This window comes from Mandrillus leucophaeus, unplaced genomic scaffold (assembly GCF_000951045.1).
Source record: "Mandrillus leucophaeus isolate KB7577 unplaced genomic scaffold, Mleu.le_1.0 Scaffold69, whole genome shotgun sequence".
NCBI lineage: Eukaryota > Metazoa > Chordata > Mammalia > Primates > Cercopithecidae > Mandrillus > Mandrillus leucophaeus.
The window spans coordinates 1,009,063-1,024,374 of NW_012107474.1; the positions used below are offsets into that span (position 1 = coordinate 1,009,063).

The 15,312-nt window shown below is 47.1% G+C and overlaps 2 protein-coding genes across 2 annotated transcripts in view; one reads left to right on the plus strand and one right to left on the minus strand.

Moving 5' to 3' along the window:
• The window catches only part of TSPEAR (thrombospondin-type laminin G domain and EAR repeats), a 216,983-nt gene that overhangs the window by 56,405 nt on the left and 145,266 nt on the right, over positions 1–15,312 (plus strand). The window lies entirely within an intron of this gene.
• LOC105555525 (keratin-associated protein 10-1) lies at positions 6,251–7,425 on the minus strand. Its single transcript, XM_012002505.1, has 2 exons — positions 7,105–7,425; positions 6,251–6,993 (listed from the first exon to the last, which is right to left on the minus strand). Exons 1-2 carry the CDS (start codon positions 7,423–7,425, stop codon positions 6,577–6,579), a joined length of 738 nt encoding a protein of 245 aa, XP_011857895.1. The 3' UTR covers positions 6,251–6,576.

Consider the following 15,312-nt stretch of genomic DNA (forward strand, 5'->3'; position numbering starts at 1 on the left):
ACATGACACCTTCATAGGACAATTACAAGGATACTACAATCATTCATAACAGCACATATTTAATTACGTCAAAGTGAGTTACAGGTCGGAAAAAAATATGATAACCATTTAACAAAACCAGAACATACGTTTGTATGTTTTTTCACTAACTGTATTCTTTAATTTTATAAATTTTTGTATCCATACTTACTAGAGTCTTCTCCATGAAAAGAGCTGATCACAAATGTTTTTAGAGAAGAATTCGGAACCATAACTGTGGATGACAAAAACTTGGAATAGCCATGGTGAAAAGTTGATGGAAGTTTCCAACTGACAAGGAAATTTAGCATTTTAAGATAATAACCAGAATCATACTGACAGTGTCACATCAGGACTATCAGACTTTTAAATTTCATATAATCTTTAGAATACTCACATTAATAACATTTCCATACAAACATAACTTTAGAAAATATTTAACATAATTGAAATTATGACACTTTAGATTTTTTATGAATTTATATAATTTTTGAAACATTTATATCAACAACATTCTCATAAATGTAACTGAAAAAAGATCTAGTATAACTTATTATTTTACAATATTTTCCATACAATTTACCAAATAAGTCCTGGAGAAACCTGTCAAAGATGTAAAAAGTTTTAAAACATTTGATCAAAACAGAATTACAGGTCATTTTAAAATCATAGATATTCATTTAACCACAGTGATAATCAAAAGTCCTCAAAAGCAATATAGAAAGTGATGTGGAACAATTCAGATATATCAAGAAAAACCAAGTTACAGAATCAAGTGATACTGGAGGAAAAATGCTGCTTTTCTAAACTTTCAGGATAAATATTTCAGTGTCAGGCCACATAGCAGAGTTAGAATTGCAGGAAAAAGTTATAGGAGCTGATAAAAAGTTGAAGGAGAGAATTATCATCCCAGGTCTTCTCAAGAAAAGAAAAAGCTGAAGGTAATGACGTATGACCTGAAAATCACACGCAGCAAGGTACAGCAGAAGCTGGATTTCTGAGACATACATCTAAGAAGTTTTAAAAAGAAACCGATTTCAGAATTAAAAACCAAAACCTCTTGCAATTTTATTAACAGCAAATCAATACTTTAAGAAAACCTTGTTGCTCTAACATAGGGGATCAAGATTTTTAGTTGTATATTAGTATATGTTTTAATATCAATGCTCAATCTGTAGAAAGACTATTATAAATAATTTCATTTTAACTATAGCCAACCTAATCATATACAAAATTCCTTTCATAAATTCTCTTTTCAAGAGCTTTATTGTGACTTACACAGACCAGTTAGAACATGCCCAGATTTTCTGCTTTGTCCTAGTCTTCCTTATTCTTAAATAACCTGTCATTTTACTTAAGGATAAAAATTCACTATATAAGATTTTCTCATACAAAATTATTCTCTTTTCTTGCTGATCTTCCTTACCAAAAAGTCATATCCATAACTTTCTTCACATTTCTTTCTCCTACTTACTGGTTACTTTCTATCTTGTTTCATGTTTCCTTCCTAAATCCATATTTTGAAACAACTTTTAAATAACCTTTGAATTTGGCAAATTATTCTTTTTCTCAATAAGGAACACCATTTTTATGCCTTTCTTATAATTTTTTCTTATTAAAGCACATCTTATTTTTGGCAGTTTTTATACATATAATTATATATACTAATTAAAATTTTGAGTTCCTAGTAATCTTAAACTTTATTGAAAACCTAGGAAACAAGAAATTTTAAATTTTCTGTCACATAACAGTATTTAACATATAAGAACAACTTTATCATTTTTAGAAACATGTTTTCTTATGATGTAAATTTTAAAATTGAAAATGACTCAGGCATGTAATGCGTATCTACTATTTAATTTAACATAATTTTTAGATTTCAAATTACACAAAGTTTATAGATGTTTATCTCATTTACATTTGCCTAATTTATTTTTAACAATTGTGAAAACTGACACATTAGACAACCTTAGTCATTGTTTCAAGTTATTTCCTTGTTAATCATTTTTATAGCCTGTGAATATATGGTTTCACCTAAATAAGAAACTTAAATGTATGGGGATTTTGTTGATAACTCAGAAGATACAGTTGTTTTCATTAAACCAACAATATTAAATTAGTCTTACTTATAAAACATGACACAAAAATCATTCTGTTTTTGGCTGGGTTTATAGTCTTCTAAACTTTATGTTAAACTCTGACATCTTAAAATATTTATCAGAGACAAATGTAAAACTGTCTGACGAGTAAATCCAGGCAAAAACGTATGCTGACAATTTTGAAGATATTTTAATTTTTACTTTAGTTACTTTAAAACCATCTTATTTATTAAAGATTTACTTAGGTCATGTGAACTTGGAAAATAGACTTGATAATTTATGAGTGCTCATTTATTGAAAAGTCAATTTGATATCATGTAGACACAACATATAACATAATAATACATGTACATATACATAAACACATCCAAACACACACACAAATAAAGATCTTATCCCTTTCATTTTAGAATTTTAGTCATGAACTCGTAATATGCATTGGTTTATAAAGAATGGTTGGATCCAAATTATATTTCTGACAAAACTGAGACCTATTTACATGGCTAAACTTTGTTTGCCCAATAGATAATCTAATTAAGTTTGTGGGTGAAAATTTTGGATAAAGCGGTTTCCCTGGCAGTTTGATGTTTTAAACTTCTTTTATTCTTTCCTTCAGTTTCAAATGAGTTTAGGGTTAACTTTTCAATATTTATATTTCAGCTAGAACTGGCTGAATTGTATAAGAAAAAGTCTACAGGCAGCCTTGAATTAGTAATACCATAAGAAGTGAATTTTTTCTCAACACCAGTAGAAAAGTCAACAGATTCAAAGTAGGCAGAAAAAAAAAATAGAGAACTCAGAGGAGTGTACCTGGGGGACCATCAGGGAGTGTCACCCTGTCTTCCCCCTGAGCATCTGCACAGATTCTGGCCTCAAACTTGGGTGTGTCAGACCCAAGCCATGGTTGTCCCCTCTTCAGAGAACTCCGTCCACCTCTGGGGATCTCTGTGGCTTGTCCCTTGGCCTGTAGGAGGTCACAGGCCCTGGGTACTTCCCTCAGAACTCCTTTCCCAGCTTCTAGCCCCATTTCCCTGGACTCTCCACCCTCGTTGGGGGCTGGAGCTGGAGGGCACGTTGACATCTGGGGGCTGCTGTGACAGAGCCCCACGCCAGCCACGTGACATGGCAGAAGCTCACGTCTCACGGTTCCAGAGGACTGAAGTCCGAGGTGCAGGCATTAGTGGGGCTGGTTCCTTCTGCAGTGGTGAAGGAGAGTCTGTCCCAGTCTGGGGGATGACTCTGTCCCGTTTTCTGGGCCTGTTGCCTTCTTTGGCGTCCTTGGCTTGCAGGGGCACTGCCCAATTTCTGCCTCCATCATCGCATGGCGTTCTCCCTGTGCCCATTTGTGTGCAATTTTTGCTTTTTTATGAAAACAGAAGTGGTATTGGCTCAGGGTCCCCCCCGATGACTTCACTTCAACTTGACTACATCTGCAAAGATCCTGTTTCCACGTAAGGTCATGTTTACAGTATGAGGAATTAGCATTAGCATCCAACATATACCCATATACCTTTTCTTTCTTTCTTTCTTTCTTTTTTTTTTTTGGAGAGGGTCTTGCTTGGTCACCCAGGCTGGAGTGCAGTGGTGCAATCACAGCTCACTGCAGCCTTGACCTCCCAGGCTCAAGCCGTCTTCCCACCAAAGTAGCTGGGACTGTAAGTGCACACCACCATGTTCAGCTAAATTTTAATATATTTTTTTATTTTTTGTAGAGATGGGGTCTCCCAGTGTTGCCTGGGCTGCTCTCGAACTCCCGGGCTCAAGTGATCCTCCCTCCTCGGCCTCCCACAGTGCTGGGATGACGGGTATACACCACTGTGTCTGGACCAACATGTCTTTTTTTAAGGGGACAAGGGGACACTATTCAGCCCAGGAAAGGGGTCGGCGCAAAGCCGTGAGAGCAGCACGGGCTCCTCTGTGTGTCCGTGGGCTGTGGTTCCTTAGGAAGGAAGAGTTCACTGAGAATCCGCGTGGCTGGGTCTCTTCAGTACACAGCCCGAGCCCGCTGCACACACAGCAAGGCCCGGCGCTGGGCCTGAGGGTGGCCCAGCTCCCATCCAGGCACTGAGGCTGTTGCAGAAGGAGGGAGGCCTGCGTGGGGGATGCCTGGGCTAATTCCAGGAATGGGAAGCCTGGCCCCAAAAACCAAGGGCTGCCCTGATAGAGCCAGCTTGGTCCCTGGGGCATGAGTGTGGGTCACACAGGAGAAAGGGTGTGGGCGTGTCCTGGGTGTGAGTGGGATTTGCCTAGAGGGGGTGCTGTCCTCCGTAGAAGGAGGCTGTTGGCACACGTGGGTACCGGGGGAGCCTTTTGGGAACCAAGAAATCAGCTAAGAGGAGCACTGGCCAGTGTACCCCTCCCGCTGAGAGGCCCATATCTAGAAACTTCTGTTACCAGGATGCCCTGTGTTGACAAGCATGTGAGGTCCAAGAGGACTCCTTAGAGGGCCCCCCTCCACAGACCGCTGCTCGTCCCTCCTCCCAGGCCAGCAGCCTCGCACAGGGGCTGTGCTCTCACCCTTACAACTGGGCAAGGGCGCCTGCAGGCTGGAGGGTCCCTGATCACACCCTGACGAGCATGCGCTGGCCGTGTCCTCGCCTTACAGACACCCTCCCCCTGTCCCCAGGGGCTGTCCAGCAGGCGGTGGAGGGGCTTTGTGGTTTCCTGTGGTTTCACGGGATGCCTTTGAAGGCAGCAACTGCCCCTGACTCAGTGGGTCCTGCATCTCGCTCACAGCCGGGAGGGGCACTCAGAGCTGTCGCTGCGCTGTGAATACCTTCACGCAGGTTCACAAGGGAGGGGGCCCGGCCGCTGCCGTCCTACTCTGTCCTCTGCATCTGACACGGCAGCTTGACCGTGTGGGCTCAGACAGCTGCATGGACACACGGCCACCAGCAGACCTGCGTGTCAGCTGCCACACAGAGCACAGGGGCCCAGGTGTCACAAGCTGTGCCCCGCTGGGGCTGTCCCTGGCTTTCCCCTCAGGAGCCGTCGGGAGGCCCAGAGGCTCTCGTGCCCTGGAGGCCATGGCCCTGGGTGCGTCTGCCCGCTGGCTGCACAGCGGCTCAGCCTCAGCAATGTTGGTGCCCGCTGTGCCGACTCCCCTGTACCTTAGACTCCCCTGTACCTTTGGTTAATGGTAAGGTGGAAGTGTCTCCCCGTCTTTTTTAACTCTTTGTGCTCTGAAGGGTCTATGAAGGCCTTTGTCCACTTATGTATGGGGATGACCATATTTTTCTTAATATTTGAATAGCAAGTAATGGACACGGGTGGAATAAACTTGCAAACTGAGAGATCTGTGAGTCATTGCAGGTTTAAATTCAGCTACTTTCTGGTTAAAGGTTCCCTTAGGGTTTTTGTTCTGTCGCCTCTTCCCTGGGCCCTCCCAGCCTCCTGAGGGGGTGCTGACCTGGCTGGTCTCACTGGCGCCCTCGTCACTCTCCAGTGCTAGAGGTCCACTGAGACTATAGCCTTATCCTCTTCCACTGTCCTAAGGGTTCGTAGATAAGGTGTCTTTTTGCTCTGTGTCTCCTCACCCAGGCCTTAAACCCTGAGTAGGATGAGTGATGTCCAAGTGACCCCAGAACCCCTCTTGGGGCCCACGGAATTGCTAGTGCTTCAGAGCACACAGGGTGGCCCTCAGGCTCTCGGGGCAGCCCTCTGTGTGGGCACCTTCTCCACGGCCCACACACCAGGAGGCCAGCATGGTGCCTGGGGCTCTCAGGTCCCAACTGAACACTTAGCCCGACTTAGCTTTAGCTTGGACTGGCAGGGGACAGGTGTGGGCAGGTGGCACAAAGCTCACCAGAGGCCGAGCCCGCTCAGCTCTGCTCCCCTCCCTGGCTCAGTTGGAGGCTTGTCCCCTGTGGGCAGGGCGTGGCTTCCCCTGCGGGCAGGGCGTGGCTTCCCCTGCGGGTAGGGCGTGGCTTCCCCTGTGGGCAGGGCGTGGCTTCGGCTGCAGGAAGGGTGTGGAGATGATCACATCTGCTTTCAAATCCTTCTCTCTCAGGCGTTTCATCTCGGAATGAGAGACATTGTCCTGTCTGCCTTCAACAGGACAGTGGTCCCACACCCCAAATTTGGAGTAGGCAAAGGGGCTCAGGGGAAGAGCAGAAAGTGCACAGCAGCCCTTATTTCCTGACTCAAGAATTTATTGATTAGAGCAATTCTTTGTCACATTGGGTGCAAACAGCACATTTGGAGAAGGGGGTTCCAGAAGGCCACAGTCCACCTGCTGAGGGATTTGTGGGTTGTCTCTTCCCAGAGAGGGAGGAGAGAAGTGTGATGTGCTCAAAATCCCCTTCAGGCAGCAACTATGTGGCTACTGATGGAGCTGGTGCATTCTGAGGACTCCAGGGGCTCCTGAGACTGGAGAATCCTGCTTGGCGGCAAAGACATAGTCAGTAGATGAGCGAGGACTGAGCACTCAGCAGCTGGACTCCTGGCCTGAGCAGAGGGCTCAGCAGGCCGGGCGGGAGCACACAGGGCGACAGAGGAGGGACACGCAGGAGGCTGGGCGGCAGCAGCTGGGCTGGCAGAAGGAGGTGGGCGCACAGCAGGAGGACACGGGCACGCAGCAGGCGGACCTGCACACGGGGCGGCAGATGAGGGACACGGAGGAGGAGGGTCTGCAGCAGGAGGTGGTACAGCAAGTTGGTTGGCAGCTAGACTGCTGGCAGCATGAAGTGGAAGCCCCAGAGCACACAGGCAGACAGCAGATGGACTTGCAGCAGACAGGCATGCAGCAGGCCTGCTGGCATGGGGAGGAGGTGCAGCAAGCTGGCTGGCAGCTAGACTGCTGGCAGCATGAAGAAGAATCCTCAGAGCAGGTGGGCACACAGCAGACAGGCTTGCAGCAGACGGGCACACAGCAGGCCTGCTGGCAGGAAGAAGAGGCACAGCAAGCTGGCTGGCAACTAGATTGCTGGCAGCATGAAGAAGCAGCCCCATAGCAGACGGGCACACAGCAGATGGGTTTGCAGCAGACAGGCTTGCAGCAGATGGGCACACAGCAGGATTGCTGGCAGGGGGAGGAGGTGCAGCAAGCTGGCTGGCAGCTAGACTGCTGGCAGCACGAGGGTGTGCAGGAGCTGGTGCAGCCTGATTGGCAGGGGCTGGGCTCACAGGCCGCCTGGCAGCAGGGGCTGGACACACAGCTCACTGGGGTGCAGACCAGGGTCAGGCAGGAGGCCGGGGTGCAGCAGCTGGGGGCACAACAAGGGGGCTCGCAGCAGCTCTCTGGGCAGTCATCCACCTGCCAGGAGTCGGTGCAGGTGCTGGAGCAGACGGACATGGTGGACGCGGCCATGCTGGGGTGGGAGGAGGTGAGCTGGGGGAGGTGTGAGGGAGTGAGTGTGGGAGTGAGTGAGTGAGTGAGTGAGCTGCTCAGGGCTGTGGGGCTTTTAAATCCCTCCCTGGCGTGTGTTGTCCTGACAGGAGGCTCCAGAAGCTTCTCTTCCTTGTTGGTGTTTAGAGCTGGTGGCTGGAGATGCGTCATTCGTGCTGGTTTATCTCTTTGTTTTCCCCTCATTAAACTTGTGTGTATGTTGCAGGGCTCTGTTTCTTCATCAGTTTTTATTTTGGCCCCAGAAATGTGGTGGAAAATATTTCAAGAAAGCTTTCGTTCAGTTGAGGTTTTAGAGATGAATGTTCCTCCAAAAGGAGCAATTCTGGTTCCACCTATCCTGTTTCTGGACTGATTAGATATATTTTATTACTTTTAGCATATTAAAACATAAACATGGAGAAAAATGTGCACTTCGTATGAAATAAAAATGTCACTGAGGATAAGAGGAAGCTGGCCAAGCATAGTGACTCATGCCTGTAATCCCAGCACTTTGGGAAGCTGAGGTGAGTGGATCGCAAGGTAGGAGTTTGAGACCAGCCTGGCCAGCATGGTGAAACCCCGTCTCTACTGAAAATACAAAAAATTAGCCAAGCATGGTGGAATGTGCCTGTAGTCCCAGTTACTCAGGAGGCTGAGGCAGGAGAATTGCTTGAACCCAGCAGGCGGAGGTTGCAGTGTGCTGAGATCGCACCATTGCACTCCAGCCTGGGTGACAGAGCGAGACTCTTTCTCAAAAAAAAAAAAAAAAAAAAAAAAAGGAAGCTAAGTGGCCCTCCCTTCAATCACTCACACCTTGTAAGGAGAATGCTCAGTGATTCAGAGATTCAGTATCTGGTGGAGCCACACTTTATCTTTGTCTCTTTAGCTCTTCCATGCCATCCTCAGAGTCCTCTCTTTGTTTTATTTGAAGCTGCACTCTGTATTCTTTCAATTTTCATTTTGCCTTGGTGAAAGATCAAGTACTTTTTCATATATGGTGATTTTAGGACACACATTTTAAGATTCCTTGCTTGTCTGAAAATATGTCAACTTTATCCTCACATTTATAATGATAGTTTAGCTGGGTATAAAATTCTGGTTTTAAATTACTTTTCCTCAAAATGGTGAACAAATGTCACCATTTCTTTGTGATGTCCAGTGCTGCTGATGACAGTCTGATGCTGGTCATTTGTCATTTTTTCGTTTGTCTCTCTCTTTCCTTAACTCTCTGGGAGCTTTTGGGTTTCTTTTTATTATTCTAAAATGTCACGTTTTTGTTTCTAGGCTTATGCATTATTTTACTTTCTGTGGTTCGACCTTATTGAGCCTTTCAATATAAAGAATCATCTCAGAAGTGTTTTTCCATTTTTAATAATAATTTCATCTTTCCTGGTCTCTCTTTTTATGACTTTTTATTTTCATCTAGTGATGAAAGAAATATGTTACCCATTCACTCTGATGATGTTATTTTGAGTTTTTAAATGTTTTTTCCTTGTTTCATTGGACATCAGATAAAGTCTACCCATTGGTGGCAGTTCATTCAGCTTTCTGAATAAAAGACTATTTTATTCCAGTGCATTAGTGTCCTGCTCCAGTTTACTCTCTAACCTGTTTCTGTTTGTCTTTTCTACAAATATATGAAAGACCCTACTGAGCCTCTCTTTATTGTTAAATAATTTTGATTTCTTTTTCTTTAATAACTCGCTAAATATCCTTTCAGTGATTATTAGTACGGACGTGTGAGAACTGTGTGCTTAATCCACTTTCTGGGACTGAAGGACTCGGTGCTGCTTTCAGGAGATGATAGGAAAGCCAGGAAGTCTAGGGTGACATCGTATTAGTGGGTGCACTACAGACACACACAGTGCACATGTGGTCTTTTTATGTCAGCCACAACATGAGGTGCAAGTTTGGAGCCCTGCACTCATTGGAGACATGACTTTTTGGATTATGGAACTTTCCACTGGGGGCCAGCAGGGCAGCTTCTGTGGACAGTCAAATGATCAAACCATTTCTTTTTTTTTTTTTTTTTTTTGAGACAGAGTCTTGCTCTGTCACCCCAGCTGGAGTACAGTGGCGCTATCTCAGCTCACTGCCAGCTCCGCCTCCCGGGTTCAAGCCATTCTCCTGCCTCAGCCTCCCGAGTAGCTGGGACTATAGGCGCCCGCCACCACGCCTGGCTAGTTTTTTGTATTTTTTAGTAGAGACGGGGTTTCTCCGTGTTAGCCAGGATGGTCTCGATCTCCTGACCTAGTGATCCGCCCATCTCGGCCTCCCAAAGTGCTGGGATTACAGGCTTGAGCCACCACACCTGGCTTTTTGCATTTTTAGTAGAGACAGGGTTTCGCCATGTTAGCCAGGATGGTCTCCATCTCCTGACCTCGTGATCACGCCTGGGATTACAGGCGTGAGCCACCACGCCTGGCCCAAACCATTTCTTAAATCAAGCAGACACTCTGGGCGATCTGAGTGAGCTAAGTGGCAGGGATTAAATGGCCCTGGTTGGAGGAGGGAGGTGCCAGGAGGGTACGTGAGTCTGCAGGGCAGGGTGGCCCACAGCTGGGTCTTCTGCAAGTGACACACATTTGGATTTTTCTTTTCTAAAATGTAGTCTTTTGTTTTATTTGACTCCCTTTTGTCGTGGCTGGCTGCCCAGCACAATGCTGGAGACGCGATGACAGCAGCCTGCTGGTCTTGTTTCCAAAGTTAACAGAAGTGCCTCCCTCCGCACTAAGCCAATATTTGCTAGTTTGTAGCACAGCCTTGGTCTCCCGCATGCAGTGTTTTGCTACTTTAGTTTATTGTGAATTTTGCCTCAGGCTTTTAAGGAAGGAATGAGTTTGTTCGTGTGTGTGTGTGTGTGTGTGTGTGTGTGTGTGTGTATTAATCTACTGAGAGTTCCAGTGGCTTTTCTGCTTCTATTTTATGAGTATAATGATACCCTTTGTAACTTGAGCTATCTAAGATAAACATTGCTTGATAATGGCTTATTATCCCTTTTTCCCCAGCTTTATTGAGATATCATCGACAAACAAGAATTATATAAATTCAAGGTGTACAGCATGACGTCTTGATCACACATTGTGTGATGATTACCAAGGTCAAGCTAATTAATATGTCCATCACCCCACATAGTTACCTTTATTTTGTGATGAGACATTTAAAATGGACTCTTAGAAGATTTCAGTGTTACTATGTTGCATTCTGTGTTACAGTCAACTGTCCTCGTGCTGCACACGAGGTTTCCGGAACTGACTCATCCTGCACAGCTGAAGCTGTATCCTGCCATCAACATGTCCCCACTCCCTGCACCCCCAGCCCCTCGAACCCCTACTCTACTCTCTGCTTTGGTGAACTTGGCTTTTTTAGATTCCACATATAAGTGAGGTCTGCAGTATTTGTCTTTCTGTGGTCTGGGTCACTTCACCTAGCATAGTGTCTGCAGGTTCATCCGTGTTGCCACAGATGACAGGATCTCCCTCCTTTCTGTGGCTGAGTCGTATTCCGTCATGCATATACACCACATTTTCTTTATCCACTCATCTGTTGATGGGCACTTAGGTTGCTTCCATATCTTGGCTGTTGTGAATAGTGCTGCAGTTAGTATGGCAGTGCAGGTATCTGAGATCTGGCTTTAATTTGTCTTGTATAAATACACAGAAGTGGGATTGCTCATCACATGGTAGTTCCATTTTTAATTTTTTGAGGAACTTCTGTACTACTTCCCATAATGGCTATACATAATGGCTTAGTTTGTTAATGTAGGCTCATAGAATCTCTTATATTATTTTTTTAAACGACATTGGTCTACAGTCCTATCTTTCTCACTGTTGCTCCTGATTTTGGCATCAGGGTGTCACCAGTCATACTAGAGGAATCCAGAGGACCTCTGGCTTCTTCTGATCTCTGGAATATTTCAAGTATCACAGAAAAGTCTTTATATTGAAGACTAATGGTATACACCTTTGAAACATCTGAGTCTGCCTTCTGAAGAATGACCTTTTTCAATACCACTTCCATATTTTCCTGGATATCATTGTATTAAATTTTTTGTTTTGTTACTCAGTGTAGGTAATTTATGTTTTTTAGAACACAGTACATTTCATTTATATTTCCAAATTTTAGGATAAATATACCCATACTATTTTCTTATACTGAAAAAGGAAAATCTGAATCTGTGAGCATACTTCTTTTTCCATCTTTCAGGTCTGCTTATTTTTATTAGACTATTTTATTTAGATTTTCGTTGATGGACGTCTGTGGATTTTTGTCGAAGTTTGGAAAGAGGGGGTTGTGTTTCTTCTTGTTGGGGATTGCTTAGTAAAAGTTTCAGAAAGCATCGTGGGTGGTAAACTATCCAGATCCCTGTTGTTTAAGAACAGCCTTCCCGCTGACACCTGCCACAGCAGAGTGTACGTGCAGAATTTCTTCCCTCCACCTTGGTAGAGGCTGGGCTACCAATGGGTCTCATATTTGCATAACTTTGATCTTCTTGTGAAGCCTTTCCTTTGTCTAGAACCTGGCACTATTGTCTCCTTCTTGTACTTCATTCATTTCATCAGACCCCTCCCCCAACACTGTCATCAGCTGTGTTCGTCCCCTCGGTCCCATCTTCCTTTAGTTCAAGGAACTTTTATTTCCATATGGGTTTGATGATTTTCTTCCATTCTTGGATTTTCTCCCCACTGTGATCCTGGTGAGGATCACAGACCCTGGGTCTCCTGGGTTCTTCCCACTCAGATCTCAGGCTCTTCTTGGCTTTATCTCTGTCCTTCTGCATTGGGTTTGGGTCAATCCTTGCCTGAAATGGGGTCACTGTATCAGCAATTCTGCTTTCAGGGTCTATTATGCAGACCATCATTGAGTTTCATGTGTGTTTAGAGTGTTGCACTTTCAGTCTCCTGGAACTTGGGGTGTTTTCCTTCCTCCTCTTCCTCCTCCTTTTTGGTAGCACCCTGTTCTTGTTTCACGTAGTGACAGCCTCTTTGTTTCCTCGCATCTGCATCATCGTGTTCCGACTTTGCTTCTCTGTCATGCTGTGATTTCCTCACATGTCTGAGGACTCTTAGTTGTTGTTCATATTTTTAAGTGAGGGTCGAGATTGTTTGGCATTCATTGCTGAAAGGTTTTCTGCACATAGATACACATACTCTGCACCCAGAGCTGATGCTGGGGCTCTGATGAGGCGGGCCTTGTTCACTGCTGATTGGACATGGGGGCTCCAGTTTATCTTGGCATCCAGAGCTTCCTGGGGTGTGGCCTCTTCCTCTCCAGCTTGGGACCTAGGCTGGGAGTCTCCTGGGCCAGCCCCACCCTTCCTGGTTCTCCTGCTGGTTGCAGGGCAAGGAATGGCTCTTCTTCAGAACTCGACCTCTCAGTTAAAGACGACTGAGTGCCCACAGTCATCCTCATATATGGTCCCTTTGCTAGGGTCTCCGGGAAAACTCATTTGTCTTCAGAGTCCTTCTCCTGCCTTTCTTTCTGTTGGATTTAAAGTCAATAGAACCTGATCTTTTTGTCTTGCCTTTCCCAGAAAATCTTTACTGACCTGGTCTGTGGATGGCATGCCTCCGTTTTCTATCACTGCTCTGGCACCATTCATTTTTATTTGGATGAACGGGAGGTGGAGGCATTGGCCAGTGGCCATCCCAAACGGAGGGCTGAGGCTATTTGTTTTTAACACATTGACCGAGAGAAAATTCACAAGCCATGGAGTTCACCCACTGCAGGTGCACGGTCCATTGGTTTTTAGTAAATTCCCAGGGTTTCTCAGCCATCACCAATATGTAATTTTATAACATTCCCACTCCAAAAACCACACCCATAAGCAGTCTCCTCTCATGAGCCCCTCCCCCAGCCTTGGTCACCCACTTATCTACTTTCTTTCTCGGTGGATTTGCCTGTTCTGAGTCTTTCATACAAATAGAATCCCACTACATGTGGCCTCTCGCTGAGCATCATGCTTTCAAGGCTCATGCATGTTGTAGCCTGTGTCAGTATTTGATCCATTTTCATGGCTGAATAATATTCCGCATGGGAATGGGCTGCGTTTTGCTTGTGTGGATAGGCTGTGTTTTGCTTGTCCATTCATCCTCTGATGGGCATTTGGGCTCTTTCCACTTCCTGGCTACTGTCAGTGGTGCTGTGTACATGGGTACACAAATCTGTGTGTGAATGTTTGTTTCATTCCTCTGAGGTAGATGCCTAGAACTAGACTGACAGGGTCACAGGGTCACACAGTGAGTGACATTTTGAGGATCTGTTTTCCAAGGTGCTTTCACTGGGGGTTGAAGCTCTGATGAGGCAGGAGAACATCGAATGGAGACCCAGAGCAGGGGTCAGAGCTGAGACCCCCCACAGCTCTGGTCACCAGGAGGTGTCCTCCCTGGGGATGGCCAGACAGGCTGGGTCCTTTTGGTGCCTCGGACAAGGGCAGGTGGGGGACAATGACAAATGTGGAGGAGGTCAGAGAGCCAGCCCTGGGCCCTCCTCCTGGCTCTCTGTTCTCACCTGAGGCCATCAGTGGGCACAGTGAGGTGGAGCTCAGACACGTATGTGTGGGGAGCTCCTCCCCAGAATGGCCCTGGAGCCCTAGGATGAAGTCTTGGCCCCGCCAGCTACCTGGAGAACCAGGGCGGGAAGCAAACATCTCTGTCCCTGGAGGCCTTCATTTGTCCTTTCATGGGGACCTGGCTTTGCTTCCAAGGAGGTGGACAAGGCTGTGTCAGTTTGGCCTCCGGCCCGGGGAACGGCTGCTGCTGGGTGGTCTGTCCTGGGTGGTCTGCCTCGAGGGGAGTGAGGGAGGTGGCTGTGCTGACCACAGTGAACTCTGTTGGGCAGGACTCCGGGAGGTCCCAGTGCTGGGGCTGGAGGCCTCTGGCATTGACATGCAAGGGTCATTTTCTGGAGCCGGACCTGGTCTCTCGAATGCACACAGCGACCTGGTGGAAAGAGTGTGGCGGCTCGTACCACTTGCCCAATGTGGCATCTGGGACAGAGGGTGGCAGGCAGAGCTAAGGGCTATTTGGGAGAGAGCTGGGAGGTTGGGGATGTGGGGACAGGGTCCTCGGGGTCAGAGTCCAGGACCACAGGATCAGGAGGGAGCCAGGACCCTGAATCTCTAGGCGAGGCTGCATGGGGCAGGGGGGCCGCAGGCTTGGTTAGTGGGTGCCATGGTCCCTGCCCATCTGTGCTCTCGCCAGCGATGCCTGAGCAATGGGTATTCAAGAACCCCACGAAGAACCCCAGGCTTCTGGGCTCAAGTCCTGGGGGAGGGGCTGTCCCACGTCTTACTGTGGAGGAGACGAGGGCTGCAGGGACGGGCACTGTGGTCCATAGCTGGTCTCCCCAGGGGTAACAGGACCGGTGAGGCTGCTGGGTGGAGCCAGGCCCCGGGTGGGCTACCCCAGTCCTGGGGGGCAGCCATGGAGCTAGGGAGGGTGAATGTGGCTCAGGAGCCCAGAGCTGCTGCCAGGGTCCACTTTGTCCCAAAACTCCTGGCCTTGGTCCCAGAGGCAGCTTCCCTAAGATGGGCTGGAGTGTCACGTGCTGGGGCTGGGGGCCCACGGGGCTAAGAGGGAGCCTGGCCTTCAGGGTTCACAGAGGCCAGCACCAGGCGCATTGCTTCCTGCCTCATCCCACGCCCCTCAGGGTCCACAGACAGGATCGAAGGTCGACAGAGACAGAGGCAGCTTTACTAGGACTCAGAGGGGTGCTGCCCAGGGTGGAACCAGGCCTGCTGGGGGTCAGGACTCTCCCTGCAGCCAGGGGTGGCATCACTTCCCACCTCACCCTGTGCCCCCCGGGGGTCCACAGACAGGACAGAGGTTGGTGGGAGACAGAGGCGGCTTTATTAGAACTCAGAGGGGC

Coding starts and splice junctions, on each gene's coding strand:
- LOC105555525 (XM_012002505.1), bottom strand. CDS start 7,425: ATGGCCGCGTCCACCATGTCCGTCTGCTCCAGCACCTGCACCGACTCC. Junction 6,994..7,104: donor TGCCCATCTGCTGCAAGCCT/GTCTGCTGCAAA, acceptor TCCTGCCAGCAG/GCCTGCTGTGTGCCCGTCTG.